A 27,496-nucleotide genomic window follows, 5' to 3' on the forward strand; every position below is an offset into this window, starting at 1 on the left:
AAACTTTATATGCTCTAGTAGAGCCTGTGGATTTTTATCCATTTATATGAACGAACCATTTGTTTTTTGTTTTTTTCTTTTTGAATGAACCATTTGAATGGCGGAAATTTCACACAAATTGATTTTAAGTTCCAATGTATAGGCCTATCTTATTTTATTGACTATCTAGTTGATAAACAGCTAACAATTTGGGGTACCCTTTGTGCTGTAGAGTTTCTCAACCTTATCAGTAATGACAGATATTTCTGTCACGAGAAACTGTCATGTGAATTGTAGGATGTTGAGCAGCATCACTGGCCTCTGCCCAGTACGTACTAGTAATGTGTAGTGAGACACCAAAAATATGACACAACTCAAAATTTCTCCACACGTTGCCAGATGTCCCTGGGGAACAAAATTGTCCCTGGCTTAGAACCACTACTATAATACACAGTAAATTATTCTCTAGTTTATTTATTTTTTTTTTAATTTTTTTTTTATTTATTTATGATAGTCAGAGAGAGAGAGAGAGAGAGAGAGAGAGGCAGAGACATAGGCAGAGGGAGAAGCAGGCTCCATGCACCGGGAGCCCGACGTGGGATTCGATCCTGGGTCTCCAGGATCGCGCCCTGGGCCAAAGGCAGGCGCCAAACCGCTGCGCCACCCAGGGATCCCTATTCTCTAGTTTAGAGATGGGGAACAAACAAATGAAAGTAAAAACTCCTGGAAGAGTGTTTCTGGTTTTTGAGGCCTAAGGAATATGGAAAAAATCTGTAATAATACTTTTGCACAAATAGAAGGACACATGATTAGTGGTGCCACAATGATAGAACACCCGGACCTTGGGCAAGTGACTTACTATCTGTTTCCTCATCTATAAATATGGAAAGCAATAATGCCCATCTCACAGGGTTAATGGAAAATTGGCTAATTTTATGTGAAGTACTCCGAAGAGTAACTGCAATGAAATAAAGCACTTAATGCTTTATACTAATAGATAATAGATACCTAATGTATCAGTATTAATACTATTACCACTATTTTCCTGCTTGAGTAGGATAATAGAAAAGGTAGCAGTTCTCATTTATCTATTTTAAAATATTTTATTTATTTATTTGAGAGAGAGAGAACGATCAATGGTGAGGCACAGAGGGAGAGGGAGAGAGAAAAGCAGATGCCGGCTGAGCTAGGAGCCCACCGTGGGGCTTGATCCCAGGACCTGAAGATCATGACCTGAGCCCAAGGCAGACGCTTAACTGAGCCACCTCAGTGCCTCAGTTCTAAATAATTTAACCAAACTGAAGACTTTAGATAATAGTCACCATAGAGAGTGTTATAAATCTTTGATAGAATAGTAGAAAGTGAACTTTACTTGGTAATTTTACGGCTCTGTGCATATGCATATGTTGAATATATTTTGCTACTTCCAAAAAGCACAAGATAGTTCACAATACACACAAACAATGTAAACGATGCTATTAAGCTAGAGATAGGAGCGAACATTTCAGACCTGGGGAAGTGGAAATAGAAGTTACCCCTTTCTAGTGTTTCAGGGTGGCCAACCATTCATAATCTGGAAGTTTTAAAAGCAAACCCAGTTTTCACTTTGGCACTCGTATGAAAGCTGACGGTGACAAATCACAGATCGTCATGGTCAAGCGGGGAGGGAGTTATCATGTTCTGTCTATGGGGGTCAGTCTTTCCAAACTGCATCAGATGCTGGGAGACTAAATATTCCCGGACTCAAGGTCCCTAAAGCAAGGTCTCTGGCGTCTTGATGGTTGCACCTATTAGAACAATAAGGGAACAGGCTTTGTCCCAAATGAAGATATTTAAACACACACACACACACACACACACGCACACGCACACACTCTATAAACAAATATCAGTCGTCTTTCTATGATGCCTGGACCCAAAACTCGCAAAATGATGCAAAGAAATTTTGACCTAGAGATTTCTGCTGGAGTAGACTGTCCCTCCCTCCTTCCGTCTCTCTCAATCGCCCGCCCCCCCCCCCCCCCCCACGCACACACAGACTTGATACTAGTGTGGTTTGGAGCCAGGCAGTCGGGAACCGGTGGGGCCGGGAGACGGCGGGGCGGGGCGGGGCGGGCCGCAGGGGCAGCGCCCGCCCGGCCGCACCACCGGGGCCTCCCGTGAGCCGGGGCAGCGCGCGGCTGGGCACAGGGAGCTCGCGGAGCCCTCCCCGAGCCCCGGGACGCCCCGAGGGGCCGGGGGCCGGGGCCGAGCGGACGCACGTGCAGACGGGACGCCGGGACCCCGACCGGGAGCGCCCCCTGCAGCCCCGCGGGGCGCCCCGCGAGCCGGGCCGGGGGTCCGCGCGCCCCCTCCTCCCACCGGGCCCCGCGGGGCGGCGCGTCCGGGCCGGGAGCCGAGCGGGGCCCCCGGGCGGGAGGGGGGAGGGGGCGGGGGGCGGGGCGGGCCTCGGCGCGGGCCCGGGATCCGACGCGCGCCCCGGGCCGCCCCCGCCGCGCCGCGCTCCCCGCCCCGAGGGTGCCCCGCGCCCGCCAACTTGCGAGGGCTCCGGGCGCCGGGCTCCGGGCTCCGGGAGGGCGGGTCCGGGCATGGCCGGGCCGGGAGCGGCGCCCCAGGCGCGGGCGTGGCTGCTGCTCGGCGGCTGCCTTCTCGCCGGAGCCCAGGTAAGAGCAGGTGCGGCGCTGCCCCTGCGGCCCGAGGGAGCCTCGGGCTCGGCGCTGACGGGCGGACCCCGCGCCGCGCGCCTCCCGCGCACACGCACACGCACACGCACATGCACACGGCCGGGCGCTCGTGCACTCACACTCACGCGCGCACACGCGCACACCGCCGGGTGCTCACGCGCTCACACTCACGCGCACACACGCGCACACGGCCGGGCGCTCGTGCACTCACACTCACGCGCACACACGCGCACACGGCCGGGCGCTCCTGCACTCACACTCACGCGCACACACACGCACACGGCCGGGCGCTCGTGCACTCACGTACACACACGCGCACACGGCCGGGCGCTCCTGCACTCACACTCACGCGCACACACGGCCGGGCGCTCGTGCACTCACACTCACACGCACACTCACGCGCACACACGCGCACACGGCCGGGCGCTCGTGCACTCACACTCACACGCACACTCACGCGCACACACGCGCACACGGCCGGGCGCTCGTGCACTCACACTCACGCGCGCACACGCGCACACCGCCGGGTGCTCACGCGCTCACACTCACGCGCACACACCCAGGCACTCGCGCGCGCACACACACACACACACACACACACGTGCGCGTCCCTCAGCGCTCGGCAGGCATCTAGCGGAGCCGCGGGGGATGCTTTAGGCGAGCGTCCCGGGCCCGGTACCGCTCGGACCAGGACCAGCGTCGGGGCGTCTGAGAGTCGGGGCTGTGCGCACGGGGGTGTGTTCTGGGTCAGGAGGGCCGGACTGGGAGGCGAACGAACTTTTCTTGCCCGGAGACTCCTTGGGTCCCGTTTCGTTAGTCGAGATATCTTTGCGGGCGGCTGACCGTCACTTTTGAGAACTTAAACTTCTCGGATCGACGGTGACGACTAAGCGGATGAGCGGCTCCCCCGCCAGACAGTCGCGCATCATTAGAGAGAAGACACTCGGCAGAAAACAAAATACAGTGTTAAGTAGGGCTCAGCTTGTTCCTGTGAAGAGCAAACGTTAGTTGTCATTTCGTGTTGCTAATACTGTTTAGAGATTTTCTGGGTGATCTTTTGGAATAGGGCCTTTCTAGTGTGCAAGTGGCAATTCAACCTCACATTTTTTTTTTTTTTGAGTCAAATAAAATAGGAGGTTTTCACGCAGCTTTTCGGATGAGCTGTATGGACGAGGTGTATGGCGAGGTGGGTGTAAGGCTTAGGAGCCTGTGAATTTAAACTCTATCAACGTCATTTCTCTCTTCTGTTCAGCAGGGGGCGCACCTCGACCGTCAAATGGAGCCCTAAATATTTTGTTTTTGGTTTTTTTTTTAATTATTTAACCGTGAGAATATTAAGGCATTGATTTATGTACTGATACTACCTAAACTTAATATTATGTTCTTGGCTTTCAGACGATCGGTTTAAAAGTCAATTATCCTAAAAGCGCAATTTAAAAAGTATTATTATTATTATTATTATTACTATTGTTATTTACCATATAGCCCACATAAGTTAAAAAAAATTATAGTACCCTGCCCTGCTAAATACTGGGCTTTACCTAGCGTGGCTGGGATGTTTAATGCAAACTTGTTTTGTTAAAAAATCGAACAATATGTGTGTTGTACGTTGACTAAGGATATTAGCAATGGATGCTTGAAGGTAGGGCATGCTCAAACCTGAAAAATTTCACCAGAAGGAATATGAGCAAATGGGAAAAAAAGGATTTGGTGACAGTTATGGAACTCTGGTGATCTCTAATGTACTTCCTACATTTGCATCTTATAAGGTATTTGAATAATATGCTTAAAAACACTGCTCCCTTGCACAAGGGGCAAGTGAACTGTAGCCATTTACCTTATTCAGTGTTCCAGATTGCTTTTGTGAGGGGAATGGGGGAGATACTGCTTAGCACCACAACGAAATATCATTTTGAGATTGTGGGCAGAATATTTCTCTTACTTTTAGTTTTCAGTAAACCACTCAAGACATTGGATAATTTTTCTATAATTTAAACCTCCACTGGTACTGCTGACATTTTGGGCCATATAATTTTTTTGTTGTTGTGAGACTGTCTTGTGCATTAGGATATTTAGCAGCATTCCCGTCCTCTCCACTAGATGCCAGTAGTGTCCCCTCTGCCCGGTTGCGACAACCACAAAATGTCTTTAGATGTTGCTGAAAGTCTCTCTCAAAAATGAGCCCTGGTGGAGATACCTTGCTTTAAGTTGACTTCTGTTTATGTTTGTTAATTAAGAATGTATGAAATGGTAGTTTATAGTAGTGTATTAAATTTTTGGCCCTGGGATCCCTGGGTGGCGCAGCGGTTTAGCGCCTGCCTTTGGCCCAGGGCGTGATCCTGGAGACCCGGGATCGAATCCCACATCGGGCTCCCGGTGCATGGAGCCTGCTTCTCCCTCTGCCTGTGTCTCTGCCTCTCTCTCTTTCTCTCTCTCTGTGTGACTATCATAAGTAAATAAAAATTAAAAAAATTTTTTGGCCCTTTAAACAAAATCTGAAGGTTAAAATAAAGTGAGTTACATTGACACGTTGACACCTTCTCTGGTCTTCAGTCTCTTCATCTTCATTCCTACCTAACATATATATTAAATTTAGAAAATATATTGATAGAACAATGAAGGGAATGTATCAAAGCAGAATAGCTTGTGTCGAACAAATGTTTAATATTTAATAAACATCACAAAATAGATACTATAGACTAGTATCTATTAATTGTTTTTAAAGATCCCTGTGGTTTTTGGTTGGCAAAGAAGAGGCTGCCTTTGCTTCAAAGCACAGTTCAGAACTCATGCGATCACGTATCAGATGTCATTACAGTGCCTCATAATATATTTCTTGAAGTCAGATTATCACATGGGAATGGGGAGCACTGTATAAGTATGTGTAGTATTTTGTTTGCTATGTCAATGGGTCCTTCTGGACACAGACTCTGAGATGGAGTTAATGGTACAGTAGGTTTATTGGGGGTACTGTGAAAAGTACCTGTGAGAGAGAAAATAGTGAGAAAGTAGGATTGAACAGGGAGAGCCACAGACCAGGACGCAAATCTGGCACAGTCTTGGCCAACCTCATGGAGAGCTCAGGATACAGGTTGCCCACCAGAGGAGCCCCATGTGATGATAGAATGGCCAGGTCCTTGTACTCTAACTGTTGCTTACTCATTAGCTCAGGATTGTTTATGTAATTGTACACTTGGTTTCAAACTTGAGACAGATGTTTGAACTGCAGCTGGAGGCTGTCCCAAAACCACACTCCTTCCAGACAAGTAGTTGGTTCTTTCTTGAAGGACTGTGTCGGTGGTGCACCTCTGTGTCTGCCTTCCTTATGAAATTATCAAGGAACAATGTTGGTTTTGCTGGGCTTGACAATGGGCTGACCCCATGTGATTCAGTCACCTTCCCCAGGCTCCATGGTTGCGTATCAGTGGTTCTGACAGTGTATGTGCCTGAAGAGAGTACAAATCCATCACCATGACAGGAGAAAATTCTCGGAAGATATGACCTATTGAGTGGAAGTATGTAAGTTCTATACAATACTAGGCATGAGCAGATACTAGTGGGCAGGTTTTGTTTTCCAGTAATCATTCATTTTTTGCCTGCGTGGAATACCAACACTCTCGTGGACATTCTGATGTGGGCAAAGAATGGCCTGGGAACCCAAAAGCCACATTCACATTCCTCCTCTGAAAACATGCAACCTCGTTGGGTGTGAAACTTGATGTTTCTACTCTTATTCTGTTCAGTGAGAAGGATTAGCTCTACTGACCTTCCAGTGTGAAGATTCAGTCTTTGGGGAATCAGAAATCTCTTATTAGGGGGGAGGGGACGACAATCAGTGATAATATTTATTTACCTACCAAGTGCCAAATACTGTGCTAAGCACTTTAATCCATTATTATGTCATTTAATTCTCGTAGTAACTTTGTGAGATAGACGCTGTAATTATTCATTTCATAAGTGAGAAAATGGGACTAAGATGTTAGGTGATATTCTCAGGTCACACAGCTAACGAGTAGTCATGATTCACACCCAGACTTCGACCCTGGAACCCCTCCCTCAGGTTGGTGTCCTCATTGTGGAGATCAGTTGGGCACTGCTTAGCTAAATTATGTCTCTCTAGCCCTCTGTCCCAACAATATCCACCCCTGTGTATATTTCCCAAGGAATTTCTTACACAAGTTCATAGTGGTTATTGCAATAATTCTGTGGTATTGGGGTCAATATGGGTATTTATAGTGAGGTATGAGGCAATAAAAAGCAGTGGATTCAATGTACACAAAACAGCATGTATGAGATGTTTCAAACAGAATAGGATATAGCATATAAACAATGCGCTATATGACACAGTGCTGTTTACATATATTTAAATATATGCACAGTCAAGCAGCCATACATATTGTGTAGACATCCAGATAAGAGATATATGTGTATATAAATTTCACATAAGTGGTTGCATATGGGAAGGCAGAGAAGTAGGAGTGGGGCATAAGATAAAAAAAGAGAGATAGATAGAAAACCAAATAAATAAGCCTGCAGCCACATCTCAAGCTCTGTATCAGTTGGAGATCGTGGTGATAGCAGATGAAACTAGCAACAAGCCATCACTGGTAGATTCAAGGATGAGGACGTCATTAGGACATAGGCAGCTCCTCCGAGACGCTGGCTAAGAGACTACTCTCAAAAACATCGAGGTGAAACTTGGCTGCTGAGTGTGTCTGCATCATGCATACTTCCAGAAGCGCTACTGTGGTTAAAGATCCAGTGGTTCGTTCGTTCTCCTTCTTTCCCTTCGACAGCCAGGACAGTTTTCATTTGTCTGCCGGGCCTGGGTGAGCCTTGTATCCCTGGGGTGCGGCCTTCTGGGTGGCTGCGCCAGCTGTGGGTGGAATCCTCAGCCCCCCAGGGCCTCGGAGCTGCAAGGGCGGGGAGCAGGGGTGGCCTTTTCCTGGCAATGCACAGGGAGGTTTCATTTCCTTGGAACTTCCTCAACTCTTCATGAATAAAAATTGAACATTTTCATCTAACATTCACACATTCCATTTATTTTCCAGTTGTGAGCTTCAGTGGGTTTTGTCATCGACTAGAATCCATGTTCTCTTGTCTCTCTGTTCGGGTTTTGCTTTCTCCCTGAGTTAGGCTTTAAATCTTTTAACAGCAATGTGATTCTCGGCAGTCAGTACCTTCTGAGCCTCCTGTTTCCTCCAATCTATTGTGGCAGTGATGATGGTGTTTATCTCAGGGGATGTGGGAATATTGAATTGAAAAATATGCAAATGCACAAAAGCCTTAAGGTGCCCAATAATGAAAATGCCAGCTCTTTTCTATTAGTAGATTCGTTAAGGGCTTTTTAATGGAATGATTATTAGATTGAGATTATTTCTAAACTGATTGGGAGTCCCTGAAAGATTTTATTTATTTTTAAAAAAGAGTTTATTTATTTATTCATGAGAGACACAGAGACATAGGTAGAAGGAGAAGCAGGCTCCCCGCAGGGAGCCTGATGTGGGACTCTATCCAATGACCCTGGGATCACGACCTGAGCCAAAGGTAGATGCTCAACCACTGAGCCACCTAGGTGCACTCCCCTTGCACTGAAAGCTTTTAAATGGTGTGTGTGTGTGTATTCTTTCTGCCTCCAAAAATGTGCCTTCTATACCTTACAGTTTCCCCTTTAGAACCCAGTTGCATTCTGACAGCAATTGGACATTTTATTCTTTGCACTGATAGATGTTATAATTTTACATTTATTAATACAAGTATTGGTTAATATCTGTCTTGCCCTTTGAAGAAGTCATTCTGAAGACCGAGTCATTAATCAGAAGGCAGTTGCAACTGTTCTCACAATCACTGGTGTGTCCTTGTAGAACTAGAGATGCAAGAAGGCAGATGGATTCAAGAGATAGAAGGTACATTCAGCTGAAGGACGAGTGGATTGGAGCAAATACAAGGAGTGAAATTTTTAGATAAGCTGGGAGTGAAATGCCTGAGATATTGACTAGATGGTTGGATATTGGATTTTAAAAGCTTAAGAAAACTCTGGATTTAGCACCAGCACTTTATAGGGAGTACCTGAAACCACATGTGTGAATGATATTCTCAATGAGAGTATCATGGAAGTAAAAGCACTGGCTAACTTGTTTAAAAGAGGGTGTACAGATAGATTTTCTATAAGATTACCTCTAAATTGTAAATTCAAAGGGAAAACTGGACGAACAAACAATTTGAAACACCCTGTGACAATCAGCATGGTGTCTTTGGATAGTAGGTTCTGCAAAAATGTTTGAATAAGCTTATTTGTATTTTTTTTCTTTTTAAGACAATTCATCCTCTTTAACACCACTTGGAACCGAAGGCTCTAATCATTTACTCTTTTAATTTAATTTAATTTTATATTTTTCTCTGTTTTAATTTTAAAAGGGTCACTCTCCTCTGAGGGCCAGAGGTCAAAGATCCAGTATCTGGTCATGGAGATGGAAAGACAAGAACTCTAAGAGAGTTCAGTGTTTCGAGAGCTCCCTCTTCCTAATGGCTGATAAAGTAGGCTCAGTGTTGAGCTTGACAGTTATTCCATTGGCTGATGGAATTTTATAGATGCTCACTGAAAGTAAATCATAGCTTTCTGGAGGGGGAAGGAGTATATAAAATGGTTAAGATTATGGACTTTGATATCAGAACTGAGTTTGGAATCTACGTTTCCTTCTCTCTAGCTGTTACTTACATCTCAAGAACCCATTTGAAAAGTGGGGATGACCTGATACCAAATTCATTGAGTTGCTGTATGGATTATACACCATGAAAACCTCAGAAGGAACATTTACTGTAGCACCTGTCACAGAGTTTGCTCACTCTCTTAGCCATTACTGTTGTTGCTATCGTCATCATCATTTCTATTATTTTTCTAACTAGCTATTGCTGGTATAGAGACTCAATTATTTTTTTAAAAAGATTTTATTTATTTATTCATGAGAGACACACACACACAGAGAGAGAGAGAGAGGGTCAGAAACCACAGGCAGAGGGAGAAGCAGGCTCCTGGAGGGGAGCCCGATGTGGGACTTGATCCCAGGACTCCAGGATCACGCCCTGGGCCGAAGGCAGGTGCTAAACTGCTGAGCCACCCAGACGTCCCTTGATTATTTTTATTTACTGATTCACACCTACCAAGTTTATTCTGGAGCAGTAACAATTTTCTCCAATAAGTATATCTATTTTTTTTATCTATTGTCTTATTTACTACATTAACTACAACTCCCAATGTAATGTTGGACAGTAGTAATTATTACGTGCATCTTATCTTGTTTATTACTTCAATGAGACTTCTAAAGATTTATCAAGTATGATATTTGTTCATGTTCATCAGTGCTAATTTTATTAAATTGTTAAATGGTAGGCTATTATAGAAAGTTCTGAGTTTATATCATGTAGGATTTTTATTTTAAAGCCATAAATGGCATGCTATTTCTTTTTTTAAGATTTTATTTATTTACTTTAGAGAGAGAGAGAGAGAGACAGCATGAGAGGGAGGGGCAGAGGGAGAAGGAGAGAAAAAAAATCTCAAGTAGACTCCACGCTGAGTGTAGAGCCTGACACGGGGCTCAATCCCAGGGCCCCGTGATCATGGCCTGAGCTGAAACCAAGAGTTGGACACTGAACTGATTGAGCCACCCTGGCGCTCCTGATATGCTATTTCCTTAAAAATATGTCATATTAATTGTTTTGAAGTTCTGCCACAGACAGTGCCTAACTGGTTCTTAATAACTTTTCTACAGTATATGGTACCTCACATTAGATGATTAGATACTCATTCAATATTGGTGTTTCCATGATCATAGGTGGAGGATGTTATATATTATTATACATTGCTGCTTGAATCACCAAATAAGTCAAATACTCTTCTTAATAATAAGATACATACTGATAACACCCTTAAAAACCTAGCAGACAAACAAAAGTGTTGCTTCGTACTCTATTTGGCCAAATATTTATATGACTAGATTGGAACAGACTTCTGTGTGTGATTGAGGTAACTGCTGCCTCTCCTTTGTGAGACCATTTACATCAAATTGCAAACTGGCTGCAATTTCTTAAATGAGAGTCATTTATACTTCTTGTCACTTTCCTTACTTCTATAATCAGGCTAGTTCTGTTTTCTATGAGAACAAAATTTTTAGTTATTTTTTTAAATGCACTTTCTAAGAGCAAAGATTGTGTTTAAAAAATGCATTTAAGCACATGTTGTGGGCATGAGATAAGCTTGCATATTCTTCTGCCTACACCGCGAGAGAATCTGCCTTCCGAAAGGCGCTCATGTGTGTAACGAGCACCAAGGTGGAATTTCTTTCAATATATGTTCTGGTGTCTTATTTCCTAGATGAATAATGTCGTAAGACACGACATCCAGAAGCTTTTGGGTAGTCATGTAAGCAAAACTTAAGCATGATTTTCACTTTGATTCATTGAACTTAGAGATACCTGAAAAACTAGAAGAAACCATAAGTAGACATGTGGGGCTTTCCTGCAGTCTTAAAAAGGCCTTTTAAAATCAATCCAAAAGACATAGCATGCTTCTCTTTCCCACCAGATTGGTAATTAGTAATGGCAGTTTTTTTGTGAGTTTAACACATTTTTTACCATCCGTGCTCATTGTATAAGAAGTGCCCAAGAGCCATACTGTAGCTCCTGACGTACTTGAAGGCCAGATCCATGGCTTGGGTTTCTTTTATATCTATCTTCTGTCACAATGTCTGTGAATAGTGTCTTGTCCATGAAAGGTCTCAGTAAATATTGTAGAATAAATATACTTGACGAATCTCACTGCTAAACCAGTACAGTGAGTTGTGTAGAATGAGCAGAGAACTGGCTAACAGGTTTTCTGTGAGCATAAGGAGGTACCTTCAAAAAATTCTTTTTCCCTAGGTCTTCTCATTTTCACTTCAGCAAAATTGCATTGGACTATTAAGCTTTTTTAATTGTTTTTTTTTTAAGATTTTATTTATTTATTCATGTGAGACACACACAGAGAGAGGCAGAGACACAGGCAGAGAGAGAAGCAGGCTCCATGCAGGGAGCCCAGTGTGGGACTCAATCCCAGGACTCCAGGATCATGCCCTGCGCTGAATTGAAGGCAGATACTCAACCACTGATCCACCCAGGCGTCCCTTAAGTTTTGTCTTTACTGTGTAGGCCCTCAAAGTGATTAAGAGATGGCCCTGTTCTCCAAGGGGCTTCCACTCGAGGGGGAGACAGAAAGCCAACAGTGCGAAGTGGGGCTCTGTGCCTGGCATCTCCTGTCCTGCAGCATCTGTCCATTTTCCTTCTTCCCAGTGTACCTTTTACTCCCATGCTTGTGTGGTGTAGACAGTAAGTCCTCAGCTAGAGATGAGAAGGGCCTGACTGATTTCTGCCAGAGGTTTTCACATTCAGCATTTTTGTCTTTTTGCTTCGTTAAGTCTATGTTGGTCAAGTATAAGTAGAAGGTCATAAAAGTATAGATTTGTTAATACTGGTTAATATGTATACAGGTTTGCCCTATAAAGGCCCTTAACTAGGCACCCTATGTGCATTTTCTTTAATCCTTACAACAAACTTAAGAGGAAGGAAGGAACATTTTTACTGCCTCTCTAACATCCATCCCATTCCTCACCAACTTTGTGGCAAGCGAGTACAAGTGGTTGAGTAAGGATGCACTGTGAAAAAATGCAAAACTCAAAATCTCTACCCTTGTGAATTTTGCATTCTCTCGTTCTCCTGAAGCCTGCTCTACCCATGGATGCACATGCATGTGCCAAAACATTTCCTTAGGTTATCCAGCCAAATGTACATTGGCACAGGTTTACATTGAAGGCAAAATAAGCTTTGTGTTTTATTATGCAGATACAGGAAAACAAAAACACCTTATCTATTGACCAACACCTTTTTAGTAAAGCTTCAGCTGTGCTAGGTGAACAAGTTCTAGAGGTCTCCAGGACAACCTAGTGCTAACAGCAATACTAGCATTGTTCATTTCCAAATTCAAGAGGATAAATCTTGTAACTCTTCTTACCACAAAAAAACAAAAAACAAACAAAAATCATGAGGACATTTTGGAAGATGTTGGCTACATCTATAACCTTGATTTTGGTGATGGTATCATAAGTGTTCGCATATGTCCAAACCAATCAAAATGTGCCCGTTAAATATATGTATTTCTTTATATATGTATATATATATATATATATATACACACACACACACACATATATATTTTAAGATTTTACTTATTTGAGAGAGAGAACATGCATGTGCACGAGCTGGAGGGATGAACAGAGGGAGAGGGAGAAGCAGACTTGGTGCTGAGCATGGAAGCTGACATGGGGCTCGATCTTACAACCCTATGATCATGACCTGAGCTGAAACCAAGGGTCAGATGCTTTAACAGACCGAGTCACCCAGGCACCTCTGGTTTTTTGTATTTCAATACAGCTGTTAAAAAAAAATTGAGCACCTTACCTAACAAACAAACAAAAAACTCCAAACAGGATAAAATGGGTAATGTGGTCAATGGTACAAACTTCCAGTTTTAAAATAAGTAAGTCACAAGGGTATAATGTACAGCATGATAACCATAGTTAGAATACTGTATTGCATATTTGAAAGCTGCTAGGAGAGTAGATTTTAAAGTTTCTCATCAAAAAAATTTTGTAAATGTATGGTGACATGTTAACTGGACTTAACTGTGGTTATCATTTCACAATATATAGAAATATAAATCAGTATGCTGTACATCTGAAAATCATATAACTCATATAACGTTATATATTGATTATGTGTCTATTTTTTAAAAAAATATTTATTTATTTATTTATTTATTCATTCATTCATTCATGAGAGACAGAGGCAGAGACACAGGCAGAGGGAGAAGCAGGCTCCATGCAGGGAGCCTGATGTGGGACTCGATCCTGGGTCTCCAGGATGAGGCCCTGCGCCGAAGGTGGCGCTAAACCGCTGAGCCACCCATGCTGCCCCAATTATGTGTCTATTAAAACACAACAATAAAAAAACCCCCATAACCTTCTATTCATGACAACTCAGTTCAGCAAGTACTTTGAGGGTCTCACTTATGCTGGACACTGTAATAATCACTGAAAATAGAAATACAGTCAAGCACATGCCCACATTTTCAAACAGATCATGTTCAGCATTCTTAAAAAGGTTTCTACATTTGAATTAATATTTAATACAACCTTTGAGTGATGACCTTTCTTTTGGGAGAGAAGTCAACCTGATAAGGCACTGTTATCATTGAGTGGCTCCCTCTGTGTCTCCTCATCTGTCCAAAAGTTTGGGTCCCAGACTACACTGACCTCACACAGTCTTGTCAAATACAGCTCTTTCCTGCTCCCCCAACCCTTGACCCACTAGATTCAGTTTTTTTTTTTACTGCCAGTAAGTCCATGTGGACTCTTACTTCTCACTGATTTAGAACCCCTGTATTATTCCCAGATCTACTGACTAAATTCCTCATTACATGTTACCTTTCCCTATTCCCTGCCCCCTATTACTCATTCAACTATCTAAAAACAATCATACCTTGACCTCCTCTCTCATCCATAAAGCTAACTGTTGTGTGATAGGTGGTCACATCGTTATGTTAGAAATTAGGAAAATCAAAGTTTCATTCCAATATTCATTCCTTTTTTTGATAGGTCATAGAATATGGTTTACTTTACAAGTTCTCATAAATTTCCTTTATTCTCTTAACAGACATGCATAATTTGTATAGCTACTGAGTGCACAGAGTTTCTACTATGTGAAACTTACCTTATAGTTTGTTGACCTTATTATTAATGGTGATTTTACCTCATTGCTGTTGCTCAAAATTAGCCTTCTCATTCCCATTGGATATCAATCATGTTATTTTTCCCAGCCGCTACTCTTTCCCAGGATCCCACAGCTATGCTGCATGACAGATGTGTTGCCTGGGGTGGTGACACTATAGATACAAATGGATGGAATGTTGGCCACTGAAATTTGGCCTGCAGCCTGATTTTCTCTACCTCAAATTCTGGTTGCCAACTGCCTGAAGGAAATAATCATCTTCTTGATGATTTGTTACATCCCCAAACAGGCCAACACTGGTTGTTAGGGTGGGGGTAGCTTACTTATTTTGTATTGCATTTCGTTTTTTTTTCCTTTGGTTGTACAATGTGATTCTTTTAAAGGTGTACAACATGATTTAGTATATATATACATTGTGAAATGGTTATCCAGTTGATTAACAAATTCATCACCTCCCTTTTTGTGTGTTTGTGTGATGAGAACACTTAAGATCTACAGGCTTACCCTGGAGATATTACAGGTTTGGTTCCAGACCACTGTAGTAAAGCGAATATTGTAAGAAAGTGAGTCAAATAAATTATTGGGCTTCCCAGTGAATATAAAAGTTTTATTTATACTATACTGTAGTCTGGTAAGTGTGTAATAGCATTAGGTCTGAATAAAACAATGTGCATTTCTTAATTAATACTTCATTGCTGAATAAATGCTATCATTTGAGATTTCAGTGTTTCATAATCACTGATCACAGATCACCATAAGAAATATAATAAGAAATGAAAGAGTTTGAAGTATCGTGAGAATTACCAAAATGTGACACAGAGACATAGAATAAGCTAATGCTGTTGGAAAAATGGTGTCAACAGATTCACTTGATGCAGGGTTGCCACAACCCTTCAAGTGTAAAAAAATATAGCGCCTGAGTAGTGCTACAAAGCAAAGTGCACTAAAACGAGGTATGCCTGTATTTGAAATTCTGTATTTCCCCATAATTACAGGGACACCATTCAAAGCAAATTTTTAGCTTTTCTGTGTTCATAGAAAGCTTTCCAAATTTTCAGTGTGAAATGATTTTTGAAAGCCATTCTAGATGTACCAGCTAGTTAGGTTTTTAAGTAACTAAAACTCTTGTGCCAATTTTGCTGAGATTTGAAAATAGAGCTTTTGACTTGGGAATTGAATGTTGCACAAACCTACTTGACCCTGTGTGCATAGTTCTTAACTTGGCTAATTCTGAATTTGTGTTTTGATGGCAACTTCCCATAAAATAAGTAAATTACTTTTGAGGAAGATACAGTTACTTCACTGAATTGCCAAGGGAGTCATTTTAAATTAGTTGATGATTAATAGTTGACAGTCTCTTGCTTGGGAGATCTAGTAATGGGTGGGAATTTAAAAATTGTCAGTTGTAATTGATTTTCTTTGAGACGGTAGGGAATCTTTCAAATTTATAGGAGCCTATAAATTTTGGGGAGCTACCAAATCCATGATTTTCTTTTGCTCTCAAGTTCTTTGCCAAATAATCTAAACATATTTGAACTTAATTTAGTTCAAACTAGTAGATTATATTGCGTTTAATTGAAAACTCGGTTGGTCTTTCTGTCACAGTTATAATCATTAAACTAAATACAATTCGCTAAAAACTTTATTATATGAATGAAGAAAGTATTTTGAGAAAATTGTAGATTCATATATAGTGTAAGAAATAATATAGGGATATTGTATACCTTTTATCCAATTTCTCCCTGTGGTAATATCTTTTATAACTGTAATATAATAGCCCAAGCAGCAAATTGATGTTGATGCAGTCCACATGCTTAATTCAGGTGTCACTGGTTTTATTTGTATTCATTGGTGTGTGTGTGCATTTACTTTTATGCAGTTTTATCACACGTGCAGATGCACGTGACCACCACTGTAGTCAAGATACAGAACAGTTTCAAAACAGGAATCCCTCCTGCTACCTTTATAGCTACAGCCTCTTCCCTCTCTTACCGTGTCCCTTGCTCTCTCCAATACCTGGCAACCACTAATCTGTTCTCCATCTCTATAATCATTAGATGACTTAAAAAATTAACTATGCTTGGTTTCTTTCGTTCTTTTTTAGATTTTATTTATTCATGAGAGACACAGAGAGAGAGAGGCAGACACAGGCAGAGGGAGAAGCAGGCTCCCTGCAGGGAGCCCACTGGGGGACTCAATTCCAGGACCTTGGGATCACACCCCGAGCCAAAGGCAAGATGCTCAACCACTGAGCCACCTAGGTGCCCCCTATGCTTGATTTCTAAGGAGTATTTGGAGCTCTACAAATACCTGATAATTTTGAGTGGTTAAAATGAAAAAAGGTTGAATGATAGGTGTGAAGGATCCTAACTGATTTTCAGTGAGGCCACGGATTAATACATTGCATTCTTAAACTGTTTTCAGTTTGCTTCCTGCATGAACAGAGTCCTGGGAAGTTTTATGATTTACTGTCTAATATGCAAAATGGACTGGTCTTTAGATTTAGTTCCGAGTTAGAGTTCAGTTTGTGAAAGGATTAAAAAACTTGAGAGGTATGGACACTTGTGTGGTGGAGTGCATGTGTGCGTGTGTTTATGCTGTGTATTTTATCTACATAACTTGTTTTACTTGTTTGAGTTAAAAAAGGACAAAGGGGGAGACACTTCCATAGTTGATGTTTTAATTAAAGGTGGATGGTTCAATATTTTCTCCAAAGCTATCAGTTTATTATAACAGAATCCTTTTCTCTATTTGAACCCAATATTACAGACAGTAAATTCTAAGTAATTAAAAACATATTTCATCTCAGATTCACTTTACAATGTAAAACTTTGGCTGCTCTTAAGGGAATCGCACTCTTAAGAGTGAGATCAGTACTTAAGAAAGTAAAATAAAATATTAATAGGTCTGTATGAACTCTTCTGAGACCTGTGTAAAAACATGGGTAGAAAATTAATAAAACTGATTTATTATTTGGCTCATTGATACTAAACCATATGACAAATCCTGAATTCCAAACAAAAGTCCTTATTGTAGACCAGCTCACCTTTCTCTTGGGCTGTGGAAAGTAGTCCAAAGAAATGCATTCTCTTTAAACATACTCTTTCAATCTTTTCTGAGTTAGAGCCAAATCTAGTATATGAATATTATAATAGCTTTCTAAGAAGGCATTATGTACATCAAGGAAACTTCACTTTATAAAGGAGATATTTCTGCAAAACTATAGTCATATTTTAACACTTCTTATTTACCTTTGTTTTTTACAACCACCTTGTGGCAGATCCTCATGTACTAAAATGAGGTAATATTTTTATATATATTGTGTTTTTTCAAGTTAGGACAGATTGATTCTTTTGAAAAAAAATTAACTTAGATAATTATAGATTCATATGCAGTTGTAAGAAATAATACAGAGAGAACCTGATACCCTCTACCCAGTTTCTCCCAGTGGTAACATCTTATAAAAGTATAGTAAATATCACAACCAACATATTGACATCAATACAGTCAAGATATCAGGTTTTCTATCTCCAAAAGATTCCCCGTCTGTTGCCATTCTATAGATACACTCACATCTCCTCCTCCTCAACCCCAGGGCAACTACTAATCTGTTCTCCATTTCTATAATTTACTTTGTGTCTTCTCTCTTTCTTTCCTTTGTTCATTTGCTAGAAGTTTGTCAATTTTATTGTCTTTTCAAAGACCTAGCTCTTTTATTTTATTTATTTATTTGACAGAGAGAGAGTGAGAGCGAGCGAGTGCACACAAGCAGGGAGAGCTGGAGAGGGAGAAGCAGGCTCTCTGCTGAGCAGGGAGCCCAATGTAGGACTTGATCCCAGGACCCTGGGATCATGACCTGAGCTGAAGGCAGATACTTAACTGACTGAGCCACCCAGGTGCCCCTGATTTCTATTTTTATCTTTATTGTGTCCTTTCTACCTGCTTTGGTTTTAGTTTGCTCTTCTTTTTCCAGGTTCTTGAGGTAGGGCCTTATGTTATTGATATGAGGTTTTTCTTCTTTACCAATGCAGATATTTAGTGTTGCAAGTTTCTCTCAGCATCTTTTTAGCTATGCCTTCACATTTTGATATTTTGGATTTTCATTTTCAGTCAGTTCAGTGTATTGTTCTGATTTCCTCTGAGACTTCCTTTTTGACCCGTGGATTATTTAGAAGTATGTTCTTTAGTTTTCAAGTGTTTGAATATTTCCCTGTTATCGTTCTCTTTTTGATTTCTGGTTTGAACCCATCGTGTCTGAGAACATAGTCTGTAAACTTCTTGTGATCTATCTTATGGCCCAGGATATGGTCTGTCTTGGTATTTATTCTGTGAGCACTCGGAAAGAATGTGTACTCTGACTTGTTGAGTGAAGTGTTCTATAAATGTCTATTAGATCCTTTCAATTGATGGTGTTGTTGAGTTCTCTATCTTTGTTGCCTTTCTGTCTCATTGTTATATCAATTGAGCAGGGAGTATTTAAGTTTCCAAGTATAATTGTGGATTTATCTATTTCCGCTTTCAATTCTGTCAATATTTGCTTCACATATTTTTTCTGTTTTTTTAAAAGATTTATTTGTTTATTTTAGAGAGAGAGAGTGAGAGCGTGGGCTAGAGGGAGACAGAGAGGGAGAATCTCAAGCAGACTCTCTGCTGAGCACAGAGCTCCCCGAGGGACTCAGTCTCATGACCCTGAAATCATGACTTGAGCTGAAACCAAGAGCTGGTTTACCGACTGAGCCACCTGGGTGCCCCTATTTTTGTTTTTTGATGCATACACTTTTCAGATAGCTATTTTTTTTTTTTTTTGGTGGAATGATACTTTTATTCTTATATAATGTCCCTCTTGGTGGTCTGTGGTACTTTTGTTTGCTCTGAAGTCTACTTTATCTGGTGTTAATATAGTTGGGGAAGTGAGAGTATCCGTAGAAGTAAAGGTTTAGTGTCCCCAGCCAGCTGCTGTTGACACCCAAGGTGGGGAGCTCCTTGTTGCTGATGGGTGGGGATGTGAGTTCTCCTCCCCATGTGGTCTCCACTGACACCACAATAGGGTGCCTCATTGCTAGGTTGACTTCCTACTTGGTCTTTTCTGACAGTGCCCCAAGGAGGGTACCTTTTAACTGCCAGCAGAGAGTGGAAGTCCAGGCTCCCACGGTCTCCATTGATTCCTGAGGGGTGATGGCCATGTCACAGACCAGTGGGTGGATGTCCTGGCTCTCTTCTTTGCTCTGAGACCTCTCTGGAGGGAGTATAGGGTCACCTCCTTACAGCTCGCCAAGACTGAGAGTCTAGGCTCTCCACTTGGCCGTGGCTCCTGCCAGTAGGCATAAAAGTGCAGGTTTTTTCCTGTGGAGTTTGGCTTAGTTCGAGCTGTTATTGTGTAAAAGTTTTCTATCTAGTCAGGCCGTCTCTTTACCTCCTTGCTGTACAGAGCATGGTTTTCTTGAGGCTTTCTTTTTTTCTTTTTCTTTCTTTCTTTCTTTCTTTCTTTCTTTCTTTCTTTCTTTCTTTTCTTTTTTTTTTTTTTTTTTGGTCAGTATCTGTTGGTGTTTCAGAATTGCCAGCGTCTCAACTCCAAGCCCCAAATACATAAGGCAGAAAGAAGACAGAGAATTTACCACTGGTGTTGTTCTTTGGGATCTACGGTCCCTGGCTGGTCTGCTTCCTGCTCTTTGCCTTTCAGAATCCTCTTATGTTCAAACATCTAATTTATGGGTTCATGTTTGCTTAAAAATGGAATGAGTATGAATATTGCAATTATAAGAATTTGCATATTCTGACTTTAACCAATCAGTATCTATAACAACAATTTTATTTTCAGGAAAAGACAACATTTTATTTCAAATTGTAAATGGTCACTTGCCCAGAAAAATTACTAATATCTTTTTTTTTAAACTAAATGTGCCATTTTATTTTGGATGCAATTGTTGCTCTTGGATTAACAGACATTGGACATGAAAACTCTTCTGTTTTAAGTATGCTATGATTTTACTGTCCATCTATTGTGAAGAACACTTGTATCTGTAACTAAGGAGGGGGAGAAAGCAATTTAAAAGATGTTAAACATTTCTTTATTCTCACTTGAAATGACTAAAGGCCAATTTAGAATATCATAAATTAGCACAGTCTAACCAAATTTGCTTCTGGTTAAACTGGCCACATTGTGTAGGGCAAAATATCCATAGCAGCTACAGATTATATGATGCTTATGTTCCTGGAAAGGTTATCCCTATACAAAGGCTAAATCTGCAGAAAAGAAAACAAAAAATATATTTATTCAAGTAAAAATGGGCAAGGGATGATTTGCAATGTTCATGTTTGGTAACTGAAGTAAAATTTCTCTTAATCAAATTTATAGTTCTGAAGGTCACAGCTTACTTAGTGTTTTCTAGGATTGAGGTAAAAGAAAGTAACTATTGAACTGAAAATACAAACAAAAACCCAGCCAGAAAACAAAACGAAAAAAATGTGTATGGTGCCTGGCTGTTTCTGGATAATGAATGGGAAGATGTCAGTTTTCCTACAGTGCCCACATTTCATTCTCCCTTTAGGGTTAGTGAGATTTTTAGGGCTCACTTTTAATGTAGGTACTTTTTTTTTTTTTAATTTATTTATGATAGTCACAGAGAGAGAGAGAGAGAGAGAGAGAGAGAGAGAGGCAGAGACACAGGCAGAGGGAGAAGCAGGCTCCATGCACCGAGAGCCCGATGTGGGATTCGATCCCGGGTCTCCAGGATCACGCCCTGGGCCAAAGGCAGGCGCTAACCCGCTGCGCCACCCAGGGATCCCTAATGTAGGTACTTTTAACTCAAGATCTGCATTGTGTTCACCTGAGGACTAAATTATGGTATGTATTCCAATCCAAAAAATTAGTTTTTGTTTATTATATCTTTTCATAAATATCATTAAATGTGAGCATTGAACTATGAATATTATCTAGAAATCTCTAAAACTATATACCAGACTATTCACTGAGCTACTTTTTTTATAATAAATATATTAGGAAATAATAAACTCGTAATTTTCAGGAATAAGACTTTAAAAAAAATTTTTTATGGGTGTTCAACTTGCCAACATATAGAATAACACCCAGTGCTCATCCCATCAAGTGCCCCACTCAGTGCCTATCACCCAGTCACCCCTACCTCCTGCCCACCTTCCCTTCCACCACCCCTAGTTCATTTCCCAGAGTTAGGAGTCTCTCATGTTCTGAGGAATAAGACTTTTTTTTAACACCGAAACTAGTTCTTCTGATAGATTTTTTTCTGTATCCTTTATTTCAAGGTAACCTGTCGGTCTGTCATTTTATATATTATTTAAAATAATAATAATCAGTAATCTCTAAGTTTTTATGACTAATAATGCAAACATCTATTTCTAATGTTTAGTCTGTAGTGTCTTATTGCACAACATAAAAAGAGTTATTTTCCCACTTTCCTTAAAGAATGATTCTAGAGAATAAGTATTTACAGCCTGAAATTAAAGATTTGGGGTTTGCAAAAGATTGTATTATTGGGAGTTGGTCACTTAGTTAAATTGATGGATTTTATCATTTCATTTGATTTAAGAATTTCTAAGTCCCTACAGAAAAACAGAATTGGCAAAGCTCTGGATGTTGTTGTTGTTGTTGTTATTATTATTATTATTATTATTTTATTTTTATTTTAAAGATTGTATTTATTTATTTGAAAGAGAGAGAGTGAGCATCAGTAAGAGAGCAGTAGAGGCAGAGGGAGAGGGAGAAGCTGACTCTCGCTGAGCAGGGAACCCAACATGAGGCTCGATCTCAGGATGCTGGGATCATGACCTGAGCTGAAGGCAGACACTTAACCAACTGAGCCAGACAGGTGCCTCTAGACCCTATTATTGTTAATAAATCTACAAAACCACAGTACTCAGTATTCTCTTTCTTTTTTAATAAGATTTTATTTATTTATTCATGAGAGACACAGAGACAGAGAGAGAGAGGCAGAGACACAGGCAGAGGGAGAAGCAGGCTCCCTGCAGGAAGCCTGATGTGGGACTCCATCCCAGGTCTCCAGGATCACGCCCTGGGCCAAAGGTGGTGCCAAACCGCTGAGCCACCTGGGCTGCCCTCTCTTTGTAGAAAATAGATGACCACCTGTAGAAAATTGTAGTTGTTTAAAGATATATTTATAAATTTTTTGCTGTCTTCCTTTGAAAAGGTAGAGATTAATTTCTCTCCTCTTGAGTGAGACTTGGTGGTTTGTTTTAGCTAATGGAATATGATCAAAATGACCATGAATGAAATCTGAGACTAGATCATCAAAGGCATGGTGGCTTTCTCCTTGCATTCTTTCTGGAATTGCTCATCTATGGGAAGGCAGTTGCCATATTGTAAAAACACTCAGGCACCATATGTAGAGAACTGTATGGTGAGGAACTAACATTTCTTCCTCTTATCAGCCACTGAGGAACTTAAGCCCTCTGCCAATAGCTGTGTGAGTGCGCCATCTTGGAAGTGGATCCTCTAGTCCCAGTCAAATCTAGGTGAAAGCATCTATAGATGAAGTCCCTTTTTTTTTTTTTCCAGATGAACCCCTAAGTGAAATCTCATAAGAGACTGAAACCCAGAACCACCCAACTAAGCCTCTCCCACGTTGTGAGATAATGTTTAAGCCACAGAGTTTAATATGTTACATAGCTGAAAATAACAAAGATCTTTCCCTCCTTAAAATTCTGTGTTTTGGATTAATTCTTGGTACCAAATGAATTATATCATGTTAGATGAAGCATGACTTTGTTATTGAGTTTTCTGGAAATTCAATGTGGTTTAAAGAGATGTGTATGGGTGCCAAGTTGGCAGAGGTGGATTTTGGTGACTTTGTTGGCTTTGTCAACTTGGCTATGTTAAATGTTTTTTTCTAGAATCCACATTCCCTTTAGTTTCTGGTTAGGGTGACACACAAGACATTTTTTCATGAGCACTGGAGAACAGAAGTGAAGCAGCAGCCATTTTGGTTTTTACATTCAGATGGTCAAGGCAGGTACTTTCATATCTCACACGTTGTTGTTTATTTGTTGGCTCAGCTCACTGGGGAGAGATAGCAGCCAAGTCTGTAGATGCTTCTTCTTTTCCTGGGTCCTCATTTAACTTCTCTGGTTCCTGGGATAAGTGGTGTTTAGGTCCATGATAAAGAATGCCAGCTTCTGTTGGACACCTACAGTATGAGGGTTGGAGCTGCTAAGAATTTGCATGGACTCTAGAGTGTCCTCATGGTTTCTAGCTCATGCTCATGGTTCCAGTTTGTTTTTACTTTCCCTCTGTTTACACTCATCTTCTCTTTTTTACTGGCTGATCTTCAGATTTCCACATCCAGCATAGGACCCCCTGCCTCAAAAAAAAAAAAAAAAAAAAGCCTTCTGGAGATTGTTTAACTACCTCCCACAACCATTTAATCAAACCCCTAAAACAAGTACTTATTGTCTCTATCTCTACCTGTATTTCTCTATAATCTACCTTAATCTCTTAATAGTTCTGCTTCTCTGATTTGTAACTTGACTAATAGAATGATCACACTTATTGTGTGCCTTCAAATATGTTCATTCTCAAACCCATTAAAGTTAGTGCAAGAAACACAAAGTGTTCTTGTGAAACATGAGGATTATCAGTCTCCACCTCCAAAAATAAATTCTGATTCACTGAATCTGATGTGTAGCCTAAGGATCTGCATTTTATATGTGCATCAGATTCAGGTGGTCCAAGCATCATGCTTTGAACAAACATTTCTGAATATTTTGTCATGTTTAAAATATATTTCATTGAAATGAAAGTTTTCCAAAGTAGAATTTCCTCTCTATGACTGGTGCTGTTAAAGTCAAATCAAGGTGAACTCATTCAATAAGAAATCATTATTCACTTGTATGTTAGAAGCGTGTTCCAGGGTGAGAATGGGTATCAAGGTGTCTGGTGAAAGATGTCTTGTAAAAAGTTTGACTCAGACAGAAGACTATTCTAGATAGCTGGATATCAAAACTTTAATTTTCAAATATATTAGAAGGTAGATTAATGAAAGATTATGTCATGGCTTAAAAAAAAAGAGGTAATGGGAATATTTTTCTGTTTGTATTTTGTTCATTTCCACAGCTGGATTCTGATGGCACCATTACTATAGAGGAGCAGATTGTCCTTGTGCTGAAAGCTAAAGTACAGTGTGAACTCAACATCACAGCTCAGCTCCAGGAAGGAGGTAAAGGTGCTGAAAATTATGTCTTCTTGTGTTCCTACCCCAATCCTCAAAAAGACTCAAGTTTCCCTTTTAAGTAGTAGCAGAGTGTTCCTCACTAGTCTTTCCATGTTTCTATACGGAGTGTGTAGAATGGATTCAGGCTCTTCTCATTTCTTTAACCGCAAGCTCTTCCCTCCATATGGACAGAATGACTTGCCTGATTTTTGAGTTTCAGAGTAGCAGCTGGGCATGTGCATGTCAGTCTCTTTCTCAGGCCTCAGATCTGTTTGTGTGCAGAGAGCATGAGTACTGGTTTGCCCTTAACTAGGTAGTAGGCTTGGAGGGGGCAGGCTCTGTTTCTTGCGCATATTGCTTGCACTTTTGGGTAGTACAGATAAATATCAGAAGAACAAACAAGGAGGCCCTTTTATATGTACCTAAGCCCTGTTCTCAAAAAAATTTTTTTTCTTAGTGAAATAATCATTTAATTTCCATATGCCTGACTCTTTGTGTAATTTTTCAATTAGTTCCAAATTCAAGTGGGGAACTAGGAAAACAAAACAACTCTACAGGTGAGCTTGTGGTGGTGTTGGTGCTTTTGAGTGGTTCTCCTCTTGTAAATATACAGGAACCTGTGGCTTGTGCTCCTTGGGGCCTGGTACTCACTCACAGTTCTTATTGGGGCCATTGAAAAAAGTTACTTATTGGAATCTTTGGAGTAGTAGGTAAATTATAAGAGTTTACATGGGAAAATTTCTTGCCTTGATAGTTGATTATAATTAAGGAATTTTTTTTTAAAAGAGAGGTGCTATTGACTGAATTTCCTAACTTCCCAACAGTCAGAATGCAGCAGATAATGTCTTTAAAGCTATGCCTTACTAAAATTAGCAACTCAGGAAACAACAGATGTTGGCAGTGATGTGGAGAAAGAGGGCCCTCTTGCACTGTTGGTGGGAACACAAGCTGGTTTAGCCACTCTGGGAAACAGTATGGAGGTTCCTCAAAAATGTTAAAAATAGAACTACCCTACAACCCAGAAATTGTGCTACTAGGTATTTATCCAAAGGATACAAAAATACTGAGTCAAAGGGGCACATACATCCCAATGTTTGAAAACACAATGTCCATAATAGCCAAATATGGAAAGAGACCAGATGTCCATTGACAGAAGAATGATTAAAGAAGATGTGGTATACATATACAATGGACTGTTAGCCATCAAAAAGAATGAAATCTCGCCATTTGCAATGACTTGGATGGAACTAGGGGTATTATGCTAAGCAAAATAAGTCAGAGAAAGACAAATACCATACAATTTCACTCATGTAGAATTTAAGGAACAAAACAGATGAACATAGGGAAAGGGAAGGAAAAAATAAAATAAAATGAAATCAGAGCAGTAGACAAACCATAAGAGATTCTTAGCTATAGGAGACAAACTGAGGGTCACTGGAGGAGAGGTGGGGGAGGAGGGATGAGGTAATTAGATGATGGGCATTAAGGAGAACACTTGATGTAATGAGCACTGGGTGTTATATGCAACTGATGAATCACGAAATTCTACCTCTGAAAAGAATAATACAGTATATGTTAACTAAACTGAATAAAAAAAAAAAACAAAACGCTATGCCCTAGGGTACTTGGATGGCTCAGTTGGTTAAGCTTAAGACTTTTGATTTTGGCTCAATTCATGATCTCAGGTTTGTGAGACTGAGCCTGGGGTAGAGCTCTGCACTGGGTGTGGAGCCTGCTTAAAATTCTCTCTCTCTCTACCTACCTCTTCCCCCACCTCTCCCTCCCTAAAAAGAAAAAAAAAGCTATGCCCTATAATGAAATATCTGGTTTGATCTACTTCATTCTAATCTCCAAATACTTAATTTAAGAATTTTTATTAAAGTTTATAACTTCTACCTCTTGAATAATATAAGCAATTTGAAATATTTTAATTTCTTCCAAATTATATGTTATTGTCATATAATTTTACATTAATAAGGTCATATAGTTTTATCTTAATTATATATTTTAATTTTTCTTCAAAAATTTACAAGAATGTCTTTTTGTAAGATTTCTTTATGTTAGAAGTTGCTTGCAGTGAATACTCTCAGTGTTCGCTTGTCTAAAAAGGTGTTTATTTCAGTCTCGGGTTTCAAAGGTGCTTTTTCTGAACATAGGATCCTTAGTTGAGAATTATACTTTTAGCACCTGAATATTATTTAATCTTTGCCCTAGCTTCCATTGCTGTTGGTGACAAATCAGTTTTTGGTCTTTGTTGATGATTAATTTTTTTTCTCTCTAGTTCCTTTTAAGAGCTTTTCTTTGAGTTTTATATTCTGCAATTTTATTCTGTTATCTAGGTACAGATTTATTTGATTTCTGAAGTCTGAGGATCTGCCTTTAGCCATTGGTGGGAATTGTTTGCTATTTTGTCTTTGAAACTTTTCTTTCCCTCATTCTCTTAGTCTTTCTATCTGGAACACCAATTAGACAAATCTAGGATCTTTTCACCCTACTCTTTGTGTCTTCATGTCTTGTATATTTTTCTTTTCTTTGTTTCTCTACAGTTTCTTTACTTTGTTTCTCTACTGTTTTGGTAATTTCTTCAGATATATTTTCCAATCTGCTAACTCTTTGTTCAGCTTTGTCTAATGGCTGTTTAATCCATCCATTAAGTTAATTTCGATTATCCATTTTTCACTTTCTGGAATCTTTATATTTAGTATTTATAGTCTTTTTTATCTTCAATATCTTTTCAATTTCTTCTCTTTTTTATTAAACATGTTTTATATTCTTTTTTCTTAAAGATTTGATTTATTTATCCATGAGGGACAG

General features: G+C 40.3%; 1 protein-coding gene across 3 annotated transcripts in view; it reads left to right on the forward strand.

Annotated features, from left to right (window-relative positions):
* Nucleotides 1–2,540: 2,540 nt before the first annotated feature.
* Nucleotides 2,541–27,496, forward strand: part of PTH2R (parathyroid hormone 2 receptor) — a 143,999-nt gene continuing 119,043 nt past the window's right edge. For 2 of the 3 annotated variants that reach the window (XM_049106577.1, XM_049106578.1), the window contains exons 1-2: nucleotides 2,541–2,642; nucleotides 24,586–24,694. In XM_049106577.1, the coding sequence (XP_048962534.1) occupies nucleotides 2,568–2,642; nucleotides 24,586–24,694 (184 nt within the window). In that variant the 5' untranslated portion in view covers nucleotides 2,541–2,567. The remainder of the gene's footprint in view (nucleotides 2,643–24,585; nucleotides 24,695–27,496) is intronic. The other variant, XM_049106579.1, reaches the window with a different exon arrangement.

Source organism: Canis lupus, chromosome 37 (genome assembly GCF_003254725.2).
Source record: "Canis lupus dingo isolate Sandy chromosome 37, ASM325472v2, whole genome shotgun sequence".
NCBI lineage: Eukaryota > Metazoa > Chordata > Mammalia > Carnivora > Canidae > Canis > Canis lupus.